Source organism: Callithrix jacchus, chromosome 17, assembly GCF_049354715.1.
Source record: "Callithrix jacchus isolate 240 chromosome 17, calJac240_pri, whole genome shotgun sequence".
In the NCBI taxonomy this organism is placed as follows: domain Eukaryota; kingdom Metazoa; phylum Chordata; class Mammalia; order Primates; family Cebidae; genus Callithrix; species Callithrix jacchus.
In genome coordinates this window covers 81303871-81331168 of record NC_133518.1, presented here as the reverse complement: position 1 = coordinate 81331168, position 27298 = coordinate 81303871, and the positions used below count along the sequence as shown (strand labels likewise).

The following is a 27298-nucleotide window of genomic DNA, read 5'->3' as shown; positions in this document are numbered from 1 at the left end:
GCCTCAGCCTCCCGAGTAGCTGTGATTACAGGCGCCGGCCACCACGCCCGGCTAATTTCTGTGTTGTTATAGACGGGGTTTCACCGTGTTGGCCAGGCTGGTCTGGATCTTCTGACCTAGTGATTCGCCCGCCTCGGCCTCCACATTGAGAGCTGGGATTACAGGCGTGAGCCACCGCACCCTGCTAGGATTCTTTCTTAACACTGTTGCTTCCAGAAACTTGCACGGTGAGAGGAGGGGACCCTCTGGGACGCGACCGAAACCATTTCCCAACTTCATTGTATTACCAGATGATTTGCTGGACTTAACTATGGTTGCTGGAGGGAAAAACACACGTGCTAATTGGGCTCAAAATTCTCACTGAAAACGTTCTATAAGTATTTTATATCGTCCATCCCTTTTATAAAATAGCTCTTCTTAATGAAAATATAACAAATATCTTTAACAGTACTTGTCCTTCAGGCAAGATTTCATTGTTGTTGGATAAAGCAAGACTAGTATTAAAGTGTAAAATGTTGGTCTGGAAGCAAAACTGCGGAGCAGAAAATGATCTGACCGTAATCTAAATGTGGGAATTAAAGGTAGAACCGACGAGATGCTCTGAATTGAAAACACTCAAGTAAGGAAAGAGTAGAAAATAATTCATTTAAAACCAACTAGGCTTCACTTACATTGCAACCAGTCTCTAGCATATTCTTCAGCCTCTTTTACGGAAGACGCCATTTCTGCTTTATGATGTAAATTTTAGCAACAATTAATCAACCAGTATTTACTATGGGAAATAGAAGAGGCTGTCAGATACAATCCTTTTCCTAGAGGATTACAATCTGACTGTGGAATCCAGACAGGCCAATTCGAGAATGAGCCAGCCAAAACGGCATTGAGTAATGGGGCTTGCCTAGGTGATATAAAGAAAGCTATATCATGGATAAATTAGGTTTTGAATTAAACCTGAAGGGTTATAAAGTAGGACAGGCTAGAAGGTGAGATTGGAAGATGGATCAGCATGAAAACATCCAGATAGGATTTATAGTGGTAATGTGGAGGATATGAAGGCCACAGATCAGAAAGTTAATGTCAGAGAGCAAAAGAAAAATAATGGTGGAGAGACCCTCTCATTCAAGCCCCAATTCTTCAGTGAAACCTCGATCAGCATTTCCCTGAATTGCTAAATGCTAGAAGTTGTAAAAATGTTTAATCTTAGTGCCAAAGTTGATTAGTAACAGCAGGCCAGAGAACTGTTCTATAAACTCTTTATACATTCTAGTTACTTCAGCAAGTTCCGCGATAAATTGTCAATATGTGGTTTGAGCATGGGCCCCAATGGCAGGTGATGGATTTATTTGTCAGCCCCAGCAAATAACATTTATCCAATGCATACATAGGTTTTTGTTAAACTAGGCTTCCTCAAATTGTTATTCTTCAGAAGATATTAAGCTATTTAAGAGCAGTGCTTTTGGCCGGGTGCGGTGGCTCAAGCCTGTAATCACAGCACGTTGGGAGGCCGAGGCGGGTGGATCACGACGTCAAGAGATCGAGACCATCCTGGTCAACATGGTGAAACCCCGTCTCTACTAAAAATACAAAAAATTAGCTGGGCATCGTGGCGCGTGCCTGTAATCCAGGCTACTCAGGAGGCTGAGGCAGGAGAATTGCCTGAACCCAGGAGGCGGAGGTTGCAGTGAGCCGAGATCGCGCCATTGCACTCCAGCCTGGGTAACAAGAGCCAAACTCCGTCTCGCGGGGCGGGGGGGTGGGGGGGAAGCAGTGCTCTTTATTTTTTTAAGGAGATTTCAACTACGACTGTCTATTCATATGTTCTGTGCTAATGCTACAATGCTATAGAATTAGTTGTCAGATGTACCTTTTCATATGCACCATTGTTATGGGATTGGATTGCACATCACCTTTCACATTTCCACTAAATTGTCGTTCTCTGTAATATGCCCTCATTCTGTCTACATGTATTAATACATCCCACTGTAATAACAACATATCATGCTAGCCTCGACCTGACCGAGTTTACAGATTGATGTTTGAATATTCAACAAGATGTTAAGGTCTTAATAAATTAAACTCTATGCTATCCTAGGGCTGAGTATATATATACTTTTTTTTTTTTTTTTTTTTTTTGAGACGGAGTTTCGCTCTTGTTTCCCAGGCTGGAGTGCAATGGCGCGATCTCGGCTCACCGCAACCTCCGCCTCCTGGGTTCAGGCAATTCTCCTGCCTCGGCCTCCTGAGTAGCTGGGATTACAGGCACGCGACACCACGCCCAGCTAATTTTTTGTATTTTTAGTAGAGACGGGGTTTCGCCATGTTGACCAGGATGGTCTCGATCTCTTGACCTCGTGATCCACCCACCTCGGCCTCCCAAAGTGCTGGGATTACAGGCGTGAGCCACAGTGCCCCGCCGTATATTTTTTAAAGTTAAAAAAATAAGCCAACCTTCGCTTGTGCCTGTAATCCCAGCTACTTGGGAGGCTAAGGTAGGAGAACTGCTTGAGGCCAGGAGTTCGAGACCAGCCTGAGCAACATAGTGAGGGCACCCCACTTCCCACCTCCTAGTCTCTAAAACTTTTTTTAAGAATTAGCTGGGGCCGGGTGCAGTGGCTCACGCCTGTAATCTCAGCACTTTGGGAGGCCAGGGTGGGCGGATCACGAGGTCAAGAGATCTAGACCATCCTGGCCAACATGGTGAAACCCTGTCTCTACTAAAAATACAAAAATTAGCCGGGCGTGGTGGTACGTGCCTGTGGTCCTAGCTACTCAGGAGGCTGAGGCGGAAGGATCGCTTGAACCCAGGAGGCGGAGGTTGCAGTGAGCCGAGATTGCTCCACTGTACTCCAGCCTGGCAACAGAGCAAGACTCTGTCTCAGAAAAAAAAAAAAGAAATAGCTGGACATGGTGGTGCATGACTGTAGTCCCAACTACTCATGAAGGTAGCGAGGTAGGAAGTTTGCTTGAGGCCAGAAGCCGAGGCTGCGGCAAGCTATGATTGTGCCACTGTGCTCCAGCCTAGGTGAGAATGACATCCCATCTCTAAAAATGAAAAATAATTTTAAAAAACAGTAAAAATGAGTGGAAAGCAGTAGAGACCAAAGACAGATTATGTACACACATAGGAGAGGTTGGGAGGAAAGAAAAAAGAATTACAATTTTTGGGCTTGGGCACTGTGGCTCACGCCTGTAATCCCAGCACTTTGGGAGGCCGAGGCTGGTGGATTACCTGAGGTTGGGAATTTGAGACCAGCCTGACCAACATGGAGAAACCCCATCTCTACTAAAAATACAAAATTAGCTGGGCATGGTGGTGCATGCTTGTAATCCCAGTTACTTGGGAGGCTGATGCAGGAGAATCACTTGAACCCAGGAGGCAGAGGTTACGGTGAGCCGAGATCACGCCATTGCACTCCAGCCTGGGCAACAAGAGTGAAACTCAGTCTCAAAGCACACACACACACACACAACAATTACAATTTTTAAGGAAAACAGGATTCCTAAATAAGTAGATATTTAAGGCCAAGTATGGTGGCTCATGCTTGTAATCCTAGCACTTTGGGAGGTGAGGCAGGCACATCACTTGAGGTCAGGAGTTCGAGACTAGCCTAGCCCAAATGGTGACACCCCGTCTTTATTAAAAATACAAAAGTTAGCCAGGCATGGGGGCGGGCGCCTGTAGTCCCAGCTACTCAGGAGGCTGAGGCACAAGAATCACTTGAACCCAGGAGGTGGAGGTTGCAGTGAGCCAAGATCACACTGTTGCACTTCAGCCTGGGTTGACAGAGCAAGACTCCGTCTCAAAAAATAAAAAAGAAACGTACGATATTTACAAGCCGAAAGAAGGGTCTGTGCATAGGGAGAGACCTGAAGAAATCATATATACTATTAAGTAAGAACAAGTCCTAGGTAAAGGAAGGATGGGAGGAAAGATAGATTAAGCAGTTAATGTTCAAACTTAAGGATTTGAGGCTTCAGCTACAAAGTAAAGGTAGACTATGAGGGAAATCTTTTTTTTTTTTTGAGACGGAGTTTCACTCTTGTTACCCAGGCTGGAGTGCAATGGCACGATCTCGGCTCACTGCAACCTCCTCCTCCTGGGTTCAAGCAATTCTCCTGCCTCAGCCTCCCGAGTAGCTGGGACTACAGGCGCGTGCCACCATGCCCAGCTAATTTTTTTTTGTTTGTTTTTTTTTTAGACGAAGTCTCACTCTGTTGCCCAGGCTGGAGTGCAATGGTGTGATCTTGGCTCACTGCAACCTTTGCCTCCCCGGTTCAAGCAATTCTTCTGCCTCAGCCTCCCGAGTAGCTGAGATTACAGGCATGCGCCACCACACCCAGCTAATTTTTTATTTTTAGTAGAGACGGGGTTTCACCACGTTGGCCAGGCTGGTCTCGAACACCTGACCACAGGTGATCCGCCCGCCTTGGCCTCCCAAAGTGCTGGGATTACAAGCGTGAGCCACCACACCCGGCCAATTTTTGTATTTTTAGTAGAGACGGGGTTCCACCATGTTGACCAGGATGGTCTCAATCTCTTGACCTCGTGATCCACCCGCCTTGGCCTCCCAAAGTGCTGGGATTACAGGCGTGAGCCACCGCGCCCGGAATTCTTACCCTACTCCCTGTCATCTCCATATAGTAGGTGACATCACCTTATGAAAAAGAGATAAAGAAAATGGAGTCTTTGTGGGGGTTCACTGAAGAGTTTAGTGATGAATAAAATAAATGATGAAAGACAGTTGCAAAAAGGCTTCAAGCAAAATGGCTATAGGGATCTGTAACTTCCACCACTAGTCTGTGGTCTGGGAGCAGAAGCTGAAAAAACAGGCAGTGCTGGTTATTCAGTGTTAGGAATTGATAGTGAACTTCCCAGCTTCTTCCTGTTTATTTTACAGACTGCAAGTTAACTCATTCAACACTGAGGGCAGAAGTTTCACTCAAATCTCAATAGCTCTTTCCAGCTCTGCATTTCACTATATCATGCAGATATTATGTCTTCCCTCCCCGCTTCTATTCACTAGAAATATAACATGGTCACTCCTTTTAAGACTCCACTTCTAGGCTGGGCGTGATGGCTCACACCTGTAATCACAGCAGGGAGTCCGAGGTGGGTGGATCACCTGAGGTTGAGTTTGCGATCAGTCTGGCCAACATGGTGAAACCCTATCTCTACTAAAAATACAAAAATTAACTGGGTGTGTTGGTGCCTGCCTGTAATCCCAGCTACTTGAGAGGTGGAGGCAAGAGAATCACTTGAACCCGAGAGGCAGAGGCTGCAGTGACCTATAGCACTCCAGCCTGGGCAACAGAGCATGACTGTCTCCAAAAAAAAAAAAAAAAAAAAAAAGACTCCACTTTTAGGGCAGGCTTGGTGCAGTGGCTCACAACTGTAATCCCAGGACTTTGGGAGGCTAACGCAGGCAGATCTACTGAGGTTAGGAGTTCGAGACCAGCCTGGCCAACACGGTGAAACCCCGTTTCTACTAAAAACACAAAAATTAGCTTGATGTGGTGGCTCAAGTTTGTAATCCCACCTACTCAGGAGACTGAGGGACAAGACCCACTTGAACTCGGGAAGGATCCTTGCAGGCGGAGGTTGCAGTGAGCCAAGACCGCACCACGGCACTGCAGCCTGGGGGACACAGTGAGACTTCGTCTCAAAAAATTAAAAAAAAAACCCCACAAAACTCCACTTTTATAAACTCAAAGCAGTATGAGTAGGATTAAGGTGAATCCCATTCTCTTCTAATGTAAAGCATAGAAACTGACTTGGTGAATATAATAAATGAATGATTGATCCCTCCATTTCTTACTCCTTTAAGAAGCAGCGCTAATAATTAACTTTTTTTTTTTTTTTTTGAGACGAAGTTTCACTCTTGTTACCCAGGCTGGAGTGCAATGGCGCGATCTCGGCTCACTGCAACCTCCGCCTCCTGGGTTCAGGCAATTCTCCTGCCTCAGGTTCCCGAGTAGCTGGGACTACAGGCGCGTGCCACTATGTCCAGCTAATTTTTGTATTTTTAGTAGGGACGGGGTTTCACCTTGTTGACCAGGATGGTCTCGATCTCTTGACCTCGTGATCCACCCGCCTCGGCCTCCCAAAGTGAACTTTTTAAAACTTTATACAAAAAAATTCAGACAATGTGATTCTCTACTCATTAAAGGAAATGGAATAAGTAGAAATTACGCACACACTAGAATAGCTTCCTGCTAATCTTTATTTATTTATTTTGAGACGGAGTTTCGCTCTTGTTATCCAGGCTGGAGTGCGATGGTGCGATCTCCGCTCACTGCAACCTCCGCCTCCTGGGTTCAGGCAATTCTCCTGCCTCAGCCTCCTGAGTAGCTGGGACAACAGGCAGTGCCATCATGCCCAGCTAATTTTTTGTATCTTTTTGGTAGAGACGGGGTTTCACCATGTTGACCAGGATGGTCTCGATCTCTTGACCTCGTGAGCCACCCGCCTGAGCCTCCCAAAGTGCTGGGATTACAGGCTTGAGCCACCGTGCCCGGCCCCTGCTAATCTTTAAACACGGGTATACCTCATCTGAATACACTCAGAACAAGCAATTTCAGTCCCAGAATTGCCATCACATTTGCTTGTGTTATCATGCTTCCTGTTAAACATACTTCAGGTAGAGAATAAATTGTAGTGACAAGGAAAATAAAGATATTAGAAGCCTACGATTTCTAAGTAAATCTTTAAATCCCTATTAATGGTCCACCATAGTCCAAAATTCCTGTTGTAAATGCTGTGTATATTGAAGAATCATTTTAAAAAAGGAAGCTAGTTCCAAAATGATCTACCCAAAAAGAACCCTCTCTACAGGAAAGCTCCACATGCTTAGCTATTTTTTTACGGTGGCAAAACAAAACGAAAGCAAACCCAAATAATTCTGACAGAAGTTGAAAGCGCTGCTGATCACAGGTGAAGAATTATTTTCTGCTAATATGGTGTTTTCTGTACTGCCAAACGAGCTACTTTTTCCCTCTTACCTCCTTATGGTAAAAATAAACCAACACAAATCACTCTGGGACTGTGTATTTTGTGCGAATTATTAACCTATTAACAGTAAAATATGAATTACTTATATATACACCTATTCCAATAAAAACTAGCCACTGAGCAATGAAGCCTGTTTCCTCAGACAGTATTTTATGATTGGCTCAAACAGTTGACCCTTGAACAACATGGCTCTGAATTACTTGGGTCTACTTATAAGCAAATTGTTTTGAACCAAACAAACATCTTAGAATGTGAAACCCATGTACATAGTGGGCTGACTTTTTGTATATACAGGTGTGGGACCAATTCCCTGTTTTTCTGATGTATGACTGTAATTAAAATTGTGGTGAAGAGTTTACGTCTGCTTTTAAAAAATGCGTATCTGATTAGGAATACTGGACTTTCCTAATAGGTCTACCTAACTTGAATACCAACGTAATAAAGTATAACCATCATTGGTAGAATAGATTTTAAGTTACCATGGTAAAAATGCTAAAGCATGGCTATTACCAATTCTTGGGTATTTGACAAACCACACTGATTCCACTACTTTCTGTGGGTGTTCAATTCACAGAAGCAGTTTATTATCAATTAAGAATTAGAAGATCTGAGCTCAAAAAAAACCTGCCATATGCAAGTCTTGAAAACACTGGGACTCACTTTACTAAGATGTAAAAGAAGGGGCTAAACTGGATTAGTCTTTAAAGGCTCATCTAACCCAATACTCTGCATTGCAAAGTATACCGGATTCTTTTTTTTTGAGACAGAGTCTCACTCTGTCACCAGGTTGGATTGCAGGGGCGTGATCTCGACTCATTGCAACCTCAGCCTCCTGGGTTAAAACAATTCTCCTGCCTCAGCCTCGAGTAGCTGGGACTACAGGTGCCTACAACCACGCCCAAGCTAATTTTTGTCTTTTTAGTAGAGACAGGAGGCTAGGATGGTCTTGATCGCCTGACCTTGCGATCCACCTGTCTTGGCCTCCCAAAGTGCTGAGATTACAGGAGTGAGCCACGGCACTTGGCCTTTTTTTTTTTTTTTTTGAGATGGAGTCTCACTCTGTCACCTAGGCTGGAGTACAATGATACAGTCTCAGCACACTGCAGCCTCCAACTCCTGGATTCAAGCGATTCTCCCACCTCAGCCTCCTAAATAGCTGGGACTACAGGTGTGGGCCACCACACCTGGCTAATTGTTGTGTTTTTAGTAGAGAAGGGGTTTCACTATGTTGACCAGACTGGTCTTGAACTCCTGACTTTGTGATCTGCCCGCCTCAGGCTCCCAAAATGCTGGGATTACAGGCATGAGCCACTGTGCCAGCCTGGATTTTTTTTTTTTTTTTAAGATTTATTTGTTGGAGCTACAAATGAAATCATCAAAAAGCAGAGGAATGCTAATAGGAGAGTCGAGATTATTTTACCAATTTTGCTAGTAGATAACATTTCATGCCCTAAAAACTACAAATAACCACCACAAAGTTCTTTGTAACATAGAACAATCTAAAAACCACAACTCAATCTTGAGAGCTGAGAATAAATCATGTGAAACCTGTAACATTTTATTTGTTAAAAATGAACAGCTTCAGAATAGATCTAAATGTAACTTTTCCAAAAAACACCAAAAAGTACAGTGTAAAGCACCTCCCCATTAAATACAAACTTTCATTTTGTGATGCATTGCATCAATGTTTTGCATATACCTTGATGCAAAGAAAATTTTAAGTTGCATCCTGTTTTTTTTAAAAAACAAAACTTTTTAACTGAACAAGGATGATTACCACCACATTCCAATAAAGAAAATTTTTTCAACAAAGGATATTGTTTTGTTTATATACAACATGTGAGCACTCAAGAGTTTTAATTTAGTTGTACCAAAGGCAAAATATTATACTTTAAATTACAGATGCATGAAGAACAAAAGTTTAATATACCAAAGATAATTTGTTATTTGATGCACTCGATGTCAATATTTGGGGCAATTTTTAAGGTTTTCCCAAAAAACAGCATTAATAGCTCTATACAATAATAGTGAAGAACAGGAAAATGAAAACGCCTTTATACCATATTTTCACAAACCATTCTAAAAAGACAGCAAACTCGTGCTCAGCTGCTTTTCCTTGCTTTAAAATAAGCTACCAGTAATTCTAAGTCAGACTAAAATGTACTGTTCCTAGACCAAATACAGGCATTCATACTTGCAAAAATGTTTTGCAATGAGTTCTTGGCCTATATGAAAAGCATCAAATAACTAAGGAGAGACTAGAATTTATTTTCAAATTCTGTGAATAATTCTTCCAATAATCCCTTATCAGTAGAAGTACCAGCAAAATATCAGCTATTAAGGATCAGATTTAATTCTTTGGTATAAGCATGAAACTATTACTGTAACTTTCCATGGCTGGCATAAACCATTGAGTAACCCAAGAAGCATGAGAGACAACAATGGCGTCTAGTATACAATGCCAGGCAGGCCGAGAACCTTAATGTTTGTTTTACAGGAAAAGTCAACACTAACAATATACTCCTGAGAAACTAACACTTATTTAGATGTTTTTAACATAACAGCAAACTAAAATGTCAAGCTTCAAAATGACCAAACTTGTAACTTATAGCTGGAATATTTTGCTGCATTTGGCATTATACCGTAATTTAGAGTATACAACATCTGAGGACTCAGTCCTATCTTGGCACAACAGACTAACTTTCCCACTCCATCAGAGGTGGCAGGTGGTGGGCTGAGGGCCTTTTCTCCCCACAAATGCCTGAACTTTATACCATATAAGAAATCAGTGAAAGGTAAACAACAAGGTTAATGTAACTCTATTATAAATGCTGCATTTTTTCTCTCTGTGACATATACAAGTATATTTTTGTTTTTGGAGCTATAAATTATTTAATTTAGCAATCTTCAAAGCTCATAAATTTCAACTTTTCAAATAAGAAATTTTAACTTCAAATAAGAAGTCTAGGACTTTATGGCTATTAATTTTACTATCAAAATATCCAAGGGACTCAAGTCAGGGTAATAATCATACTTTTTCTAAATATCATTTGAATAATTCTTTGCAGGCACTAGACTGAAGACTACACTAACTCCAAACAGTACACCTACACCCTGGGTTTTGAAGCTTTTCATCTCAATCACCTGTCCTTTGACTTGCTACTTACTTCCTCTCATGCCCTCCTTTACTCATCACAAACTGTCATGTTTTTTAAACTGGACCTTCTCGTCCAAGGCCCTATCAGATAACTTTGTAAATATGCATTTATAGTCTTTAAAGACCATCATTTTCAACTGAGACTAGAAACTAGAGCCACCTTTCTTGTTAAAAGTTCAGCACTAACGCTGTATAATTCCAGGGGATTACACTGTCTGAAAAAATAAACCAAGTTCTAGATATTCCCATAAATCTTAAAATCCAAAACTGGAATTCTAGTAAATTTTTCTATATCTCTAATAAAGAAAAGGCAACTGTATCTACTACATCAACACTATCAAAGTATAAGTGACAGCAACAAAGGGACCTACTCATATTTCTCAAGACCAAGATTTACGATGACAAAGTCTAAAATATGGGCAAAGGTGATGAGATCCTGAATACCACTATCATAAAAATAATCAATTTCTATCTTCCTGTCTTCTTTCTGCTGCACGAGGAACCAAAGAAGTCAAACAGACGATTCTTCTGTCTGAGCCAACCATGAAATCCTTAACAACAGATAGGTACAATCCCTATTATTCTTTCAGGGCATTATTTTATACATGTTTAAAAAAAAAACTTCAAAAATAAAAAGAGTTATTTAGCCTTGTGAGTATTCTGGAGTAAAGTTTCTTGAATTTCTGTGAACTCTTCAAGGAATTGAACTTTTCAAACAAGAGTCATCACTCAAAAGATCCTTTGCCATGGGCTCTATCCCACGGTTACAAAGCGGCTTCCCCCTTTGTTGTATGTGAGAGTGGCTCTTTGTTCCTTCAGGATCCCAAACCGCTCATTCAACGTCATCCCTGTCTAGAGTAAAGAAAAGAAAGAACACAACAACAAGGCAACAATTAACAACTTTACTGAAAGCCATATTTGCCTTGAAACAATAGTGTGACCTTATGATTAACAGTAACCATAGCTAACATTTCCTAAATATTTACCTATATGACCTCATATAAAGCCTATATTATGTACTATATCAAACACACATATACTATAATGCCTAGAAGAATTATTTTCAGGCTCTGCAAACACTGCCACCAACTCATGATGTCTTTGATAAGAGTAAGAACTCTTCAGACCTGTAAATATTTTGTGTCTAATTTTCTTGAATTACAGTGAGTTCAATAGAAATTTAAATCAAATTCAAATGAAAATCTGTTTTTTCATTAACAGCATCTACAAACTATACCATTTCTGGAAGAAAATAATAATAGTAACAAAATAAATATAAGGAAAATAAATTTGGTCAAATTTCTTTTTTTTTTTTTTTGAGACAGAGTCTCACTATGTCACCTAGGCTGCAGTGCAGTAGCACAATCTCACCTGCCTCCTGGGTTCAAGCAATTTTCCCACCTCAGCTTTCCGAGTAGCTGAGATTACAGGTGCATGCCACCAAGCCCGGCTAATTTTTTTATTTTTTAGTACAGATGGGGTTTCTCCATGTTGATCAGGCTGGTCTCAAACTCCTGACCTCAAGTGATCTGCCTGCCTTGGCATCCCAAAGTACTGAGATTACAGGCCTGAGCCACCACACCTTGCCAATTTAGTCAAATTTCTATCCATCCTTCATATCTTCAATTTCATATTATTTCAGGGAATACCAAAAAAGCATCTGACAAAATCAATTACCCATTCATGATAAAAATTCTCAGCAAATCAGGAATAGAAGAGAGCATCCTCAATCTGACACAGAGAATCTATTTTTAAAAACCTGCCAACTATGGCTAATACCACACTAAATGGTGATGCATTTAATGCTTTCTCCTCAGGCTTTGGAACAAAGGCATGCATGCAAGTATACATCTTGCCACTTTTGTTTTGTTTTATTTGAGGTGGAGTTTTGCTCTTGTTGCCCAGGCTGGAGTACAATGGTGTGATCTCGGCTCACTGCCACCTCCACCTCCCAGGTTCAAGCGATTCTCCTGCCTCAGCCTCCCTAGTAGATGGGATTACAGGCACCTGCCACCACACCCGGCTAATTTTTGTATTTTTAGTAGAGACAGGATTTTGCCATGTTGGCCAGGCTGGTCTTGAACTCCTGACTTCAGGTGATCTGCCCGCACTGGCCTCCCAAAGTGCTGGGATTATAGGTGTGAGCCACCATGCCCAGCTGGTTTGACAATTTTTGTGTTAATCTTGTATCTTGTAATCTTGCTTGATGGCTATAGTCAAACAGCAGAAAATAGTGAGTGTTGGTGAGAAATCAGAACCCTTACAGATGCTGGTGGGAATGTAAAGCTGTAGCACAGACTCTTCTAGGGAAAACAGTCCAGCAGTTCCTCAAAAGGTTAGATACAGAGTTACTATACAACCTAGCAACTCTACTCATAGGTTAGATACAGAGTTGCTATACAACCTAGCAACTCTACTCATAGGTTAGATACAGAGTTGCTATACAACCTAGCAACTCTACTCATAGGTTAGATACAGAGTTGCTATACAACCTAGCAACTCTACTCATAGGTTAGATACAGAGTTGCTATACAACCTAGCAACTCTACTCATAGGTTAGATACAGAGTTGCTATACAACCTAGCAACTCTACTCATAGGTTAGATACAGAGTTGCTATACAACCTAGCAACTCTACTCATAGGTTAGATACAGAGTTGCTATACAACCTAGCAATTCTACTCATAGGTATTTACCACAGAGAAATGAAAACGTAACACTCACACAAAAACTTCTGCACAAATGCTGAGAGCAGTATTATTTGTAACAGCCAAAGAGTGAAAACAACCCAAATGAAGGGTTGTATATATGCACTATATACATATCATGAACACTATTCAGCAGTAAAACAAAATTAAATACGGATACAACATAGATGAACCTTGAAAACATTATGCTAAGTGCAAGAATTCAGTCACAAATATATACTGCATGAGTCAATTTATATGAAATGTCACAATAGGCAAACTGGCAGACAAAAGTAGATGAGCGGTTCCCTGAGTTTCAGGGTGCAGTGAAGACGCCTTGTTTATAATTCACTATTATAGCAATTGTTTTGTTAATTAAAATACTCTCAGCAAATAACCCAAAAAAATACAGAAAACTTTTTTTCTTACCTGTTTTCCAACACTGTTTATGTCAAACTGTAGGGGAACACCTTTAGGAACTTTCTTTACATCATTTTGCTCCCGTTTTGATAAAAATGAAGGTACAGCAGTACGAGTTAATCGTGGCTTCGGAGTTCTATTAGAAAAAAATTAAAATATCAGAGCAGCTTAACAATGAAAAGAAAAAGAAATTCATTTGTTACTTAAGACATCTTGTACACATGCTCAAATGTATTAGGGCCATTTTGTTTGTGTGCTTAAAAAAAAGTGTCAGCTATTCCAGATTAAAATATGTAATTGTTCAGAGAATACCTCTTTAAATAGAACTATAAACTTTTCCACAAGTTGGAATGTCTGGTGATTCCTAAGTCTTGATAATAAAGCGACCTCTAAAGCCTTAAGCACCCATTCTACATTCTTTTCATTTTAATCATTAAGATGGCTGGATGGCTAGGCACAGTGGCTCAGTCCCATAATCCTAGTACTTTGGGAGGCCGAGGCAGAAAGATCGCTTGAGGGCAGGGGTTGAAGACCAGCCCGAGGAACATAGCAAGGCCCCACCTCTACCAAAAAATTATACATATATATATATTAGCTGGGCGTGGTGGTGCATGCCTATGTTCCCAGCTACTCAGGAGGCTGAGGCAGGGGAATCACTCAAGCTCAGGAGTTCGAGGCAGTAGTGAGCTATGATGGCACTATGGCACTACTGCACTCCAGCTTGGGCATCAGAGTGAGACCATATCTCTTTAAAAAATCAAGAGATGGTTGAGTAGAACATAAGCTTCATAAATTGACAAAGTTTATAATGGATTAATTTTAGAGAAGGTAGGTCTGTATGGTCTGAAAAGTAAAGAACTGAAAATATTACAGGGACTGAAGGAAGAAGTAGCATGTATATTGTCATCTCATTTATTATTGTACATAAAAATTCACATATTGGGTCAGGTGCAGTGACTCACGCCTGTAACCTCAGCATTTTGGAAGGCCAAGGAGAGAGGACTGCCTGAGTCCAGGAGTTCAAGACCAGTCTGGGCACACATAAACAAACAAACAAAAAAGCCAGGCACGGTGGTGGGCAACTGCAGTCCCAGCTACTCAGGACTCGGAAGGCTAAGGCAAGAGGACTGCTTGAGTTTGGGAGGTCCAGGCTGCAATAAGCCATGATCATGTCACTGCACTCCAGCCTAGGTAACAGAGTCAGATCTTGTCTCAAAAAAAAAAAGGTACATATAGTATATATACATAAAAATTTTAAAGTATAAAAAACACTGTCCTTGAGTGTCCAGTTTTCCCCTGTTGTTTTCCCCTCTTGTGCTGTGCCTAGTGGCACCTGGGCTGGGGAGGACACTGCCCCATCTAGGTTTTTATAAATGTCTTGCTCAAGTTCAAACCTCCAGCTTGTGAATCAACTGTGTCTCTTTTTTGACTTGGTAAGCAACTATTAGGCTATGGGGTAGGGGGAGGTCTCTAATGTGAAACAAGTTCTTGTCTTTTCTCCAATTGTTGTAAATAACTTTTTTTTTTTTTGAGACGGAGTTTCGCTCTTGTTACCCAGGCTGGAGTGCAATGGCGCGATCTTGGCTCACTGCAACCTCTGCCTCCTGGGTTCAGGCAATTCTCCTGCCTCAGTCTCCTGAGTAGCTGAGACTACAGGCACGCGCCACCATGCCCAGCTAATTTTTTGTATTTTTAGTAGAGATGGGGTTTTCACCATGTTGACCAGGATGGTCTCGATCTCTTGATCTTATGATCCACCCGCCTCGGCCTCCCAAAGTGCTGGGTTTACAGGTGTGAGCCACTGCGCCCGGCCCTGTTGTAAATAACTTTTAATGGCCAAACCCCAGATTTGTACGGTTTTTTTTCTAAGTGCTATAAAACCATCTCTTCCACCTGGTTTTACTCTAACATTTGGAAAAGAAACAAATGTCCTCCCTTAGAAAAAATAAAAACAAAAAAACGCTGTTCAAAGGTGGTCATTTAGGGCTGCAGAATCAGGAAACAAGGGACCTCTTACTTTTAACTTTATACCATACTGTTTGCATATTGTATCACAAGTATTACTTTCTTCTTCATCATTCTCTGAGCAGAAATCCAATACTTTATTATCTCATGTACTAAAAGGTTATAATTTCTACAAAAAAAAAAAACAGCTTACACTGGGCATTGCACTGCTCCGGGATTGTCAATAGATACAGTCAAAATTCCTCCATTTGTGGTGGAAGTCCGCCATCTAGTTAAAAAAAAAAAAAAAAATCAAAAAAATGTCATTAAATGTAAGTTTATAAACCCTATGTATATTCAAGATAAAAATATTTTAAAAGTAGCCATTACTTTTTCTTAGCTTGTAAGACATAAATACCTAAACCCCACCATGATGCAATGAATCAACATCTTGGGTATAGGAACTGGGCATCTAATTTATTAAATATTTTTCAGTGTAACAAATATATATAAATTTTTAAAAATCAAATAGTACAGAAAACCTTCTAATAAAAAGCAACAGTCCCTCACCTCACTATTTTCCTGCTTTCCATTCTTGCTCTCCAGAGGCAGCATTTTTAACCTTTCTGTTTTTACTGCTTGCTGGTTACTTCCAATTCACTAAACAATATGCTTATATAAAAACCTTGCTATGATGAATAAAGATTTAGTTCACCACACCATCCTCCAGTTTCCTCATCCACCATGAAACATTTTGAAGGCTGTATCACTATTTCACTGCCTTTGTAACTTTAAAGACTTAAATCTCTGTTTCTTTCAGTACAATCTGTTGACCCCACACCCAACTTTATGTGAAAGGATAACATTGCCTATTTTCCTTCCTTCCACCTCTTCCACTTTGTACCTCTCTCACCTTTTAGTATTTTATTTTGAGACGGAGTTTCGCTCTTGTTACCCAAGCTGGAGTGCAGTGGCACAATCTCGGCTCACTGCAACCTCTGCCTTCCAGTTTCAAGCGATTCTCCTGCCTCAGCCTCCCAAGTAGCTGGGATTACAGGCGCCTGCCACCACGCCCAGCTAATTTTTTGTAGAGATGGGGTTTTGCCACGTTGGCCAGGCTGGTCTCCAACTCCTGCCCTCGTGGTCTGCCTGCCTTGGCCTCCCAAAGTGCTGAGATTATAGGTGTGAGCCATCACACCCGGCCATACCGCTCACTTTTTGTCAGCTCTTCCTTTATATTCACATTAGTTAAAATCCGACATTTACATTATATTGTGTTCTCCATTTTGTGCTTTGTCTAACAGGTTGATTCTCAAAGTTCAAAACAAATAACATTTATATTATTATGATTATGTAAATATTGTTCACTACAGAAGCAAAAGGCTATAATTATTCTTTCTTTCCCTACGGTTTCTAATGTCATGACCCCTGTGCTAAAAAATACTACCAGTATCAGTTCCACAGTATCCTTTCTAACACTCCATTTGCTAAAAGTCATGCCCCACTGTAGTTGGCATTGTATCTGAACCATGACTCTGTTTTACAGTCAGCTCTCTGTATCCACAGGTTCTACATCCATGTATTCAACCGATTTCAACCATAGATTGAAAGCGGTCCATGGATATGGAGGGCCGATTGTAAGGAACTTGAGTATCTGAGGACTTTAATCTCTTCAATAGTCCTGGAACCAACTCCCCTGAGTCATGGAGGACCAACTGTATATATTTTGTTTTCCAAAAAGTAGCCATAATTTTAAATAGTTTAATCTCAAAACCTAATCACACTGATAGAATTAGTATGTCACAACGCACACTTAGGAGGTGTAATTATAACAGGATAAAATAGATTTTCAAAAGATTTTTTTATACAGCTAAGAAAAAAAGACTGTAAAAAGGAAAACTATTACTTTTAAAGTTGAACAAATTTTCTAAAACCTCCACCGAATTTTATTCTATTCATTCCCTAAATAGGTTCATTTGTATAAAAGCCGTTATAGCCAAAAATAAAAAGTAAAAAGCTGTTTAATTAAAATGGAATAGGCAATAAAAATTAAAAATAATAAAAAACAAGTAACCTACTTGGCACTAAAACTTTTACAATATTGACATGTGAAAACTCAAAAGGGTTTTGGGGAAAATTAACAAAGGACAAAATAGCATTTATTTATTTTAGGCTCAATTTTGAAAAATGTTTTTTTTGGAGACAGAGTCTCCATAGCCCGAGCTATGCTGCCCATGCTGGTGTGCAGTGGCTATACACAGGTGAGATCATGGCACTTCACAGCCTTCAACTCTTAAGCTCAAACAATTCTCTTGCCTCAGTCTCCCAAGCAGGGACTACAAATATATAGCACACTATGCCCAGCTTTCAGGCTCAATTTTATTTGGGTTTCAATTAATTTCTTCTGGGCTGGGGCACATGATATTTGGGTAGTATTCTGAGAGTTTTGAAATAACACCTTGAAAAACAAATCGAAACTTACTGACGGGTTCTCTTTGCTACTACATCGTCTAGCAGTTGTTCTGTGTTCAACTGGGCCTGAACCTGAAGGGGGGAAAAAGAAAGCAGTAGGTCCCACAGAAAGCAGCAGATTTGAATCTACAGTGATCCTGCTCTAGAGCTTATAACCCAGTGGGGTATGGGCATGAACGCAGAAGAGGGGCCTATGCTATTCTGGCAACACTTCCCTGTTGAAATTCCTGTAAGAGAGCAAGTGACAAATACAAGTTTATTCCCAAATAACATGTTAAATTCTATTGAGGGTAACAACAGACAAATATAGAAAAAATATAATAGAAAGAACTAATCTACTGTCATGTTCTCCACATCCCGAACCCAATACTGCCTATGATTGAGACTTACTAAAGGTGGCTGCTCAGGTTCCTCTTTGGGTAAAAAAAAAGAACAAACACTGCCAAAGTTTTTTTAATACCTTCAGGCCTCTTCTGAAAAGAAAAGTTGCCTGACGAGTATCTTTCTGATGATTTAATTTATTTCCACTCCTGGTAAAATTAGCTGGAATGCTATTTCTGCAACAAAAACACATATGCCATGCTAAGCCATTTAACGACTTACAAACATCTTAAGGAAAAATAAGCAAAACTAGTTAAATTCATAGGCTGCAAACTTGAGGTGCAAGTAACAAACTGAATTATTTCCTGATATACATGAAGCTATCGAGACTTGATTAACAAACACCTCCCTCCAAAGCATAGCACCTAACCACGTTAATTTCAAACTACTTTATTTTCCAAATACTCAATCCTCTAATATTCCATCAATCTTCTGAAGACATTAATAATCACATTTTTAGTACTATTTACTATATTTGGTGAAAACATAACTTTACAATTTATAGGATTAGTACAAAGAAAAACTACACATAGGCACATCATAGTCAAACTGAATATGAGAACAAACAAAAATAAGACTGGTTTGAAAAAATAACATCTCCTCTTCCAGCTTTCTCTTCCTTCCTCACTCAGAAACCTTTGTTCATTAATATAAACCATAGAGGCCAAGCATTGTGGCTCACACCTGTAATCCCAGCAGTTCGGGAATTAAATAAATAGTACTTGAAACTGGTGAGTGGATCACTTGAGGTCAGGAGTTCCAGACCAGCATGGGCAACATGGTAAAACCCTGTCTCAACTAAAAACACAAAACGTAGCCAGTCTTAATGGCATGCAGCTGTAGTCCCAGTTACTTAGGAGGCTGAGGCATGAGAATTGCTTCAATCAGGGAGGCAGAAGTTGCAGTGAGCAGAGATCATGCCACTGCACTTCAGCCCAGGCAACAGAGCAAGACTTGAAAGACTTCATCTCAAAATATAAATAAATAAACCACAGAAAAACTTAGACTCTTCTATTTCTTGTTCTTTCATGCACAAAACAATGCTCTTAGTTATGTTTGGTTTTAACCAATTCTTTTTTTTCTTTTAAGTTCTGGGATACATGTGCTGAACGTGCAGGTTTTATGTAGGTATACATGTGCCATGGTGGCTTGAGGCACCTAATTTGTTTTCTATGGGAAGTTGGTAAAGTATGAAAAATTAAAATTTCATATTTATCTATGAAATATTCAATCCTCTAATATTCCATGTCTTCAATTGATCTACTGATAAACATGAAACACTATATAAACAACTGCTTAACAGATTCCCTAGTCTTACCTCCAATCTTTCAGAGGTTCAAGTGTAAAATTCCCCTAGCTAACCCAATTAACACGTAAGTCTCACATAAATGATGGGTTCTTATTTGAGAAGGTTCCCGTTCACAAAAGGTATTATCAAGTGATTCCCAAAAGATGATGGTTAAAACTGTAATTCCAGTCATTCCATTTATTTTATTTTATTTTTTAATTTTTTTGAGACTACTGTTGCCCTGTCTGAAGTGCAGTGGTACGATCTTGACTTACTGCAACCTCCACCTCTTGGGTTTAAGCAATTCTCCTGCTTCAGCCTGGGCCTGGAACTTCAGGCATGCGCAACTATGTCTGGCTAATTTGTGTATTTTAGTAGATGGGGTTTTGCCATGTTGGTCAGGCTGGTCTCAAACTCTTGCCCTGAGATGATCCACCCACCTCAGTCTCCCAAAGTGCTGGGAATGTAGGCGTGAGCCACTGCGCCCAGCCATTCCATTCTTTTAAAAACCTCATTCCAGGTTTTGTTTTCTGAATTATCTTCTACTTAAGATAATAGTAGTTGAAACTAAATAAGGAAACTTCACACCTCATCAATTTTATCTACTTTGTCCTTACAGAGAACAGAATGCCATAACAATAGATCATAATTTTTCTTCTCTATTTTAGAGATAGGGGTCTCAGTATGTTGCCCAGGTTTAGCCCTGCATCCTGGGCTCATGAGATCCTCCACCCTTAGCCTATTAAGTAGCTGAGACCACAGGCACATGCCACTGCACCCAGCTCACAGGCCATGATTTTTAGATTTTTATTATTGGATTTAGTATAAAAATAATTTCAGTTTAAGGAACATGCATAAAGAATTCTTCTTAGAAAGTTTGATTTTTCCACAACTAACATACATTGTGATTCAGTGTTCTAGTAAGAGCCATCCAGACTGAGTAACAAATTGCTTCCAGAATTCCCAACTTTGAATAATTCTGAGATGTTAAGAGTTCTACCAGAGCTGGGCACAGTGGCACATGCCTATAATCCAGCACTTGGGAGGCTGAGGTGGATGGATCACTTGAGGTCAGGAATTGAGACCAGCCTGGGCAACATGGTGAGACCCCATCTCTAAAAAAATTTTTTTTTAAATTAGCTGGGCATAGTAGCATGTATCTGTGGTCCAACTACTCGGGAGGCTGATGTGGGAGGATCACTTGAGTCCAGGTGGTGGAGGCTCCAGTGAGCAGCGATGGCGCCACCATACTCCGGCCTCAGCAACAGAGTGAGAAGACCCTGTCTCAAAAAACAGGGGGAAAAAAAGAGTTCTACCAAAGTGATCAATTTTTGCAATTTTATTCCGTATGTCAAGGAGGTAAAGAAGCAGAGTGATGTTTTTTAAAAAGCTTATAATGGGGCTGGGTGCAGTGGCTCACGTCTATAATTCCAGCACTTTGGGAGGCCAAGGCAGGTGGATCACAAGGTCAGGAGTTCTAGACCATCCTAGCTAACACAGTGAAACCCCAACTCTACTACTAAAAATACAAAAATTAGCTGGGAGTGGTGGCACGTGCCTGTAGTCCCAGCTACTTGGGAGGCTGAGTCAGGAGGCAGAGGTTGCAGTTAGCCAAGATTGCGCCATTGCACTCCAGCCTGGGCGACAGAGCAAGACTCATTCTCAAATAAATAAAAAAAATAAAAAAAAAAAAAGAAAGAAAGAAAGAAAGAAAGGCTGGGTACGGTGGCTCATGTCTGTAATCCCAGTACTTTGGAAGGCCGAGGTGAGCAGATCAGATCAGGAGGTCAGGATTGGCCAACATGGTGAAACCCCGTCTCTATTAAAAATACAAAAATTAGCTGAGTTTGGTGGCATGTGCCTGTAATCCCAGCTACTCGGGAGGCTGGGGCAGGAGAATCACTTGAACCAGGGAGTCGAAGGTTGCAGTGAGCCAAGAATGCACCACTGCACTCCAGCCTGGAAGACAGAGCAAGACTCCATCTCAAAAAAAAAAAGAAAGAAAAAAATTAAAAAGCTTATAATGGTTAAATTCATCAGTAACAATTCATCTAATAAACAGAATCTATTACTGGATACATCCATGTGGATGTTCAGATAGACATCCAAAGTATGTCTTGAAAATGACCAGATAACTAAAATAAATCACTGCAAATCCATTCTTCACACCATTTAGTGTAAGAAGTGTTTTTTAATGCAAGATAACTCATCATTATATCTGAGTACTTACTTCCTGTTTAGCTGGTTAGGTCTCTTGAGAACTGCAACTGGTTTCCTCTGCCCTTCATTTTGTCTCAGAAGGTTTGCCTTCCTTTTTAACACTGGAAAATATCGTTCTATATTCTATCAGAAGGCAAGAAACTATGTTAATCAAATTGCATTTTTCTATATACCCTACTACAATAAACGTTTCTGGTGCAGAATGAACAGGGATTGACAACTGCTTGAATGTGCAGATAAGGGAGATGGAGAAACTAAAACAACTTGAACACTTAGTCTAAGTGATTGAAAAGATGAAAACCACACATTATCTTTAAAATATGTGAGGTACTCAGGGATCCACAGGTGATGGGGAAACATGGCTCTGGAACTCAAGAGAAGAATCAGAGAGCCAGAGATACAAATTAGGGAATAATTTACATAAACATGATTTTTGAACCCTAATACATTTTAAAAAGCCAAGTTCCAAAACAAATGCATGCCGAAAACAAAAGGCGGGAAGTTATGACAGCAAAGAAGCTGGAGTAGACATGGTTAGAGGTAAAAAAAGCAAAATGCAGTATCACAAAAGAAAAAGCACATAAAACACCCTCTTTCTTCCTCAACATATATAAATTAAATCCATCATTAAAGCCTAATTCAGACATCTGTATTCTCCATAAAGACTTCTCTAAGGTTCTTGACAAATATGGACCTTATCTTATACTTTATCTGGATTCTTCTATGAAGTATATGAGAAGTGCTTCATAAATATCCGTTGACTAAATCACATTAAGAAATCTTAATTTGGCCAGGAATGGTGGCTCACGCCTGTAATCCCAGCACTTTGGAAGGCCAAGACAGGCGGATCACAAGGTCAGGAGTTCGAGACTAATGTGGCCAGGATGGTGAAACCTTATCTCACCTAAAAATACAAAAATTAGCCAGGCATAGTGGCATGTGTCTGTAGTCCCAGCTACTCAGGAGGCTGAGGCAAGAGAATTACTTGAACCCCAGAGGCAAAGGCTGCAGTAGCCGAGATTATTGTGCCACTGCATTCCAGCGTGGGCAACAGACCAAGACTTCATCTCAAAAAAAAAAAAAAAGTCTTAAGTTTTGGCCAGGAGTGGTGGCTCACACCTGTAATACCAGCACTTTGGGAGGCCAAGGTGGGCAGATCACTTGAGGTCAGGAGTTTAAGATCAGCATAGCCAACATGGTGAAACTGTATCTTCACTAAAAATATAAAAATTAGCCGGGAGTGGTGGTGCACACCTATAATCTCAGCTACTTCGCAGGCTGAGGCAGGAGAATTGCTTGAACCTGGGAGGAGGAGGTTGCAGTGAGCCAAGATCATGCCACTGCCCTCCAGCCTGGGTAACAGAGTAAGCTTCTCTATATACTAAAACAAACAAACAAACAAACAAAAAAACTTAAGTTATATTCAAGAATGTGGAGATTTATACTCTATATAAATGGCATTTTTAATTTAAATATTAAATTTTTTTATATCAATCCCGAAGTACTACATAAAAAGAAATAAAATGCTCTCTTAAGCTTATTCACAGAAATGTTAGTACAAATAAAGGAAAAGGAATCGAATCCAGGATTAAGCCATCATCCTACCTTATCACTTAGAGGTGGACGATTCATAGGACTAATTCCTTTTCGAATTCCAGTTGTTTTCCTAGCTGCAAGGCCAGTAATGACTCCATTAGGACGTCTCTTTCCAGGCATTACTCTTCCTCTACGATTCAAACTAGTCTTACCAAAACCTGTAGGAGGGCAAAAAAGAAAAGAAAATATCAATTTAAGAATTCAACTGGGAGGGTCACAGGATATTCTATTTTCCAAGGAAGGTAGAAGTTGTGAATATTTATTCTTATTATTTTTTTAATTACATAAAATACTTTATTATAAAAAGGCAATTTGCTGCATTGGGAAGGGTTCTGTGGCTAGAGGGGAATGTAAATAACTACAGGATTCTCACATGTTGCCTCTGGCCATACTCTTTTGTCATTAGTTTCTCAACAAACAGGACAGTCTAGACGGTCTTTACCTGTGCACCATGGTAGACACTAACCATATGTGGCTATTGAGCACATGAAGTTGAGTACTAGTCTGAATCATTTCCAAGTAAAATATCTCATTGATTATTTTATATAAATTATATAGTGAAATATTTTAGAGTACTGGGCTAAATAAAATGTTAATATGTGCTCCATTTTTATTGAACAGTGTTGATCTAGAGTGGAATCACTATCTCATCTCCAATTTACTTACGACAATTGCAATCTGGCTTCATTATCAGCCCTACTCCATTCAAACTGCTTTTACTAAAGTCCCCAGTGAGTACCAATAGCCACATTTTAATCTGTGGCATTTTACTGACTTTGGTTTTTCATTATATATCTTACCTATTTAAATGCTTTTTTCAGGCTGGGTACAGTGGCTCACACCTGTAATCCCAGCACTGGGAGGCTGAGGCAAGAGGATTCCTTGAGCTCAGGAGTTCAAGACCAGCCTGGGCAACATAGTGAGGCCTTATCTCTAAAAATTACCTGGGCATAGTAGCACATGCCTGTAGACCCAGCTACTCAGGAGGCTGAGGTGAGAGGATCACTTGAGCCCAGGAGTTCTAGGCTGCAACAGAGTGAGATCTCTCTCCAAAAACTAAATAGATTAAAAAATAAATAGGCTGGGTGCAGTGGCTCACACCTGTAATCCCAGCACATTGGGACACTGAGGCAGGAGGTGGATCATGAGATCAGGAGTTCAAGACCAGCCTGGCTAAGATGGTGAAACCCCACCTCTACTCAAAATACAAAAATTAGCTGGGCGCAGTGATAGGCACCTGTAATCCCAGCTACTCAGGAGGTTGAGGCAGGAGAATTGCTTGAACCCAGGAGGCAGACAGAGGTTGCAGTGAGCTGAGATGGTGCCACTGCACTCTAGCCTGGGCAACAGAGCAAGACTCGGTCTCAAAATAAATAAGTAAATAAATAAATACTTTTTTCTAGTAAAAAAAAAACAATAGAGAACCTTTCTGAACCTATTCTGGTTCAGGGGCTGACTGTTAAAAAAAAAAAAAAGTAAATTAAAAAATAAACATGTGGCCGGGCACGGTGGCTCACGCCTGTAATCCCAGCACTTTGGGAGGCCGAGGCGGGTGGATCACGAGATCGAGACCATCCTGGTCAACAAGGTGAAACCCCGTCTCTACTAAAAATACAAAAAATTAGGTGGGCATGGTGGCATGTGCCTGTAATCCCAGCTACTCAGGAGGCCGAGGCAGGAGAATTGCCTGAACCCAGGAGGCGGAGGTTGTGGTGAGCCGAGATCGCGCCATTGCACTCCAGCCTGGGTAACAAGAGCGAAACTCCGTCTCAAAAAAAAAATAAATAAATAAACATGCTCACTGCAGAATTTGTACACATAAAGTAAAAATAATAAACATCACCCAGCAGCCTACCACTTAGAGATACCACTAAATTCTGTCTTGCTAGGTTTTCTTTTACGTGTGTGTGTGTGTATACTTTAAAAGTTAACATTTTTGGTTTCAACTTTTTTTTTTGAGACCTAGTCTCATAGTCGCTTAGGCTGGAGTGCAATGGCATGATCTCGACTCACTGCAACCTCTGCCTCCTCAGTTCAAACAATTCTCCTGCCTCAGCCTGCCAAGTAGCTGAGATTACAGCGCCTACTATCACGCCAGGCTAATTTTTGTATTTTAAGTACGGACAGGGTTACACTATGTTGACCAGGCTGCTCTTGAACTCCTGACCTCGTGATCTGCCTGACTTGGCCTCCCAAAGTGTTGGGATTACAGGTGTGAGCCCCCATGCCCGGCCCCTGGTTTCAACTATTTTTAAGCAACTCAAAGACTATCGCATTTGGTAATTCTCAATTTCATAGTAGTAAGTGCCTCAATTTATAGTAGAAGCTGAACTGAGTCCATCTTTCAGCAACTATACAGCTCTACATACTATTTTGTAGCCCTACATTAATCCTGTATGGTAGGCTGGGTGTGGTAGCTCATGCCTATAATCCCAGCCTTTGGGAGGCCTAGGAGGGTGGATTGCTGGAGCCCAGGAGTTCGAGACCAACCAGGACAACATAGTGACACCCCATCTCTACAAAAACTACAAAAATTAGCCAGATGCAGTAGTGTGCACCTGTAGTCCAGGTAATAGGGAGGCTGAAGCAGGAGAACCACTTGAGTCCAGGAAGCACAGGTTGCAGTGAGCTGCTGCAACCACTGTACTCCAGCCAGTAGTGAGAGAGCAAGACCCTGTCTCAAACACATACACAGACACACACACAAAGACCCTGTCTCAGACACATACACAGACACACTCACAAAGACCCTGTCTCAGACACATACACAGACACACACACAAAGACCCTGTCTCAGACACATACACAGACACACACACAAAGACCCTGTCTCAAACACATACACAGACACACACACAAAGACCCTGTCTCAGACACATACACAGACACACTCACAAAGACCCTGTCTCAGACACATACACAGACACACACACAAAGACCCTGTCTCAGACACATACACAGACACACACACAAAGACCCTGTCTCAGACACATACACAGACACACACACAAAGACCCTGTCTCAGACACATACACAGACACACACACAAAGACCCTGTCTCAGACACATACACAGACACAGACACAAAGACCCTGTCTCAGACACATACACAGACACACTCACAAAGACCCTGTCTCAAACACATAGACACACACACAAAGACCCTGTCTCAGACACATACACAGACACACACACACAAAGACCCTGTCTCAAACACATACACACACCTACTCTGTGAATATATTATCCCATGTTTCTGATATATTTTTATTGCATTACTTTTAAATATGCCATGTTTGATCCAACCAACTTTATATTAATCATTTCAGTTAGTTCTAAATTATAAATAAAATCACAATAGAACCATATTATACCACAATAGAACCGCAGATATATTCTTAAACACATCCATGATTATTTTCTGAAGATTTAAGTTTCTAGAAGATGAAATGCTAGGTTAAATAGTAAAGCAAACTCTGTTTTTTTTTTTAGATGGAATCTCACCCTGTTGCCCAGACTGGAGTACAATGGCGCAATCTTAGCTCATTGCAACCTCCACCCTCCTGGGTTCAAACAATTCTCCTGCCTCAGCCTCCAGAGTAGCTAGGACTACAGGCGCCCACCACTATACCCAGTTATTTTTTGTATTTTTAGTAGAGATAGGGTTTCGCCATGTTGGCCAGGCTAGTCTCTAACTCTTGACCTCATCATCTGCTCACCTCGCCCTCCCAAAGTGCTGGGATTACAGGAGTGAGCCACCTCACCTGGCATCAGTAAAGCAAACTCTTTTTTTTTTTTTTTTTGAGACAGAGTCTTGCACTGTTGCCCAGGCTGTAGTGTAGTGGCACAATCTTGGCTCACTGCAATCTCCATCTCCTGGGTTCAAGCAATTCTCCTGCCTCAGGCGTGCACCACCACGCCCAGCTACTTTTTTTATATTTTTTAGTAGAGATGGGGTTTCACCATGTTGGCCAGGCTGGTCTTAATCTCCTGACCTCGTGATCCACCCGCCTCAGCCTCCCAAAGTGCTAGGATTACAGATGTGAGCCACCAAGCCTGGCCAAAGAAAACTCTTAGGGATTTTAATAATATTGCAAAAATCACTTCCAGAATGACTGCATTCAT

At 40.8% G+C, this 27298-nt stretch overlaps 1 protein-coding gene across 5 annotated transcripts in view; it reads right to left on the bottom strand.

The window, feature by feature from the left end:
* Positions 1 to 8546: 8546 nt before the first annotated feature.
* Positions 8547 to 27298, bottom strand: part of FYTTD1 (forty-two-three domain containing 1) — a 33595-nt gene continuing 14843 nt past the window's right edge. For 4 of the 5 annotated variants that reach the window (XM_035278437.3, XM_002759776.6, XM_054247238.2 and 1 more), the window contains 7 exons: positions 23183 to 23331; positions 21588 to 21700; positions 18149 to 18245; positions 17699 to 17760; positions 15431 to 15505; positions 13282 to 13408; positions 8547 to 11018 (listed from right to left, as the gene is read on the bottom strand). In XM_035278437.3, coding sequence (XP_035134328.3) covers positions 10920 to 11018; positions 13282 to 13408; positions 15431 to 15505; positions 17699 to 17760; positions 18149 to 18245; positions 21588 to 21700; positions 23183 to 23331 — 722 coding nt within the window. In that variant the 3' untranslated portion in view covers positions 8547 to 10919. The remainder of the gene's footprint in view (positions 11019 to 13281; positions 13409 to 15430; positions 15506 to 17698; positions 17761 to 18148; positions 18246 to 21587; positions 21701 to 23182; positions 23332 to 27298) is intronic. The other variant, XM_008984122.5, reaches the window with a different exon arrangement.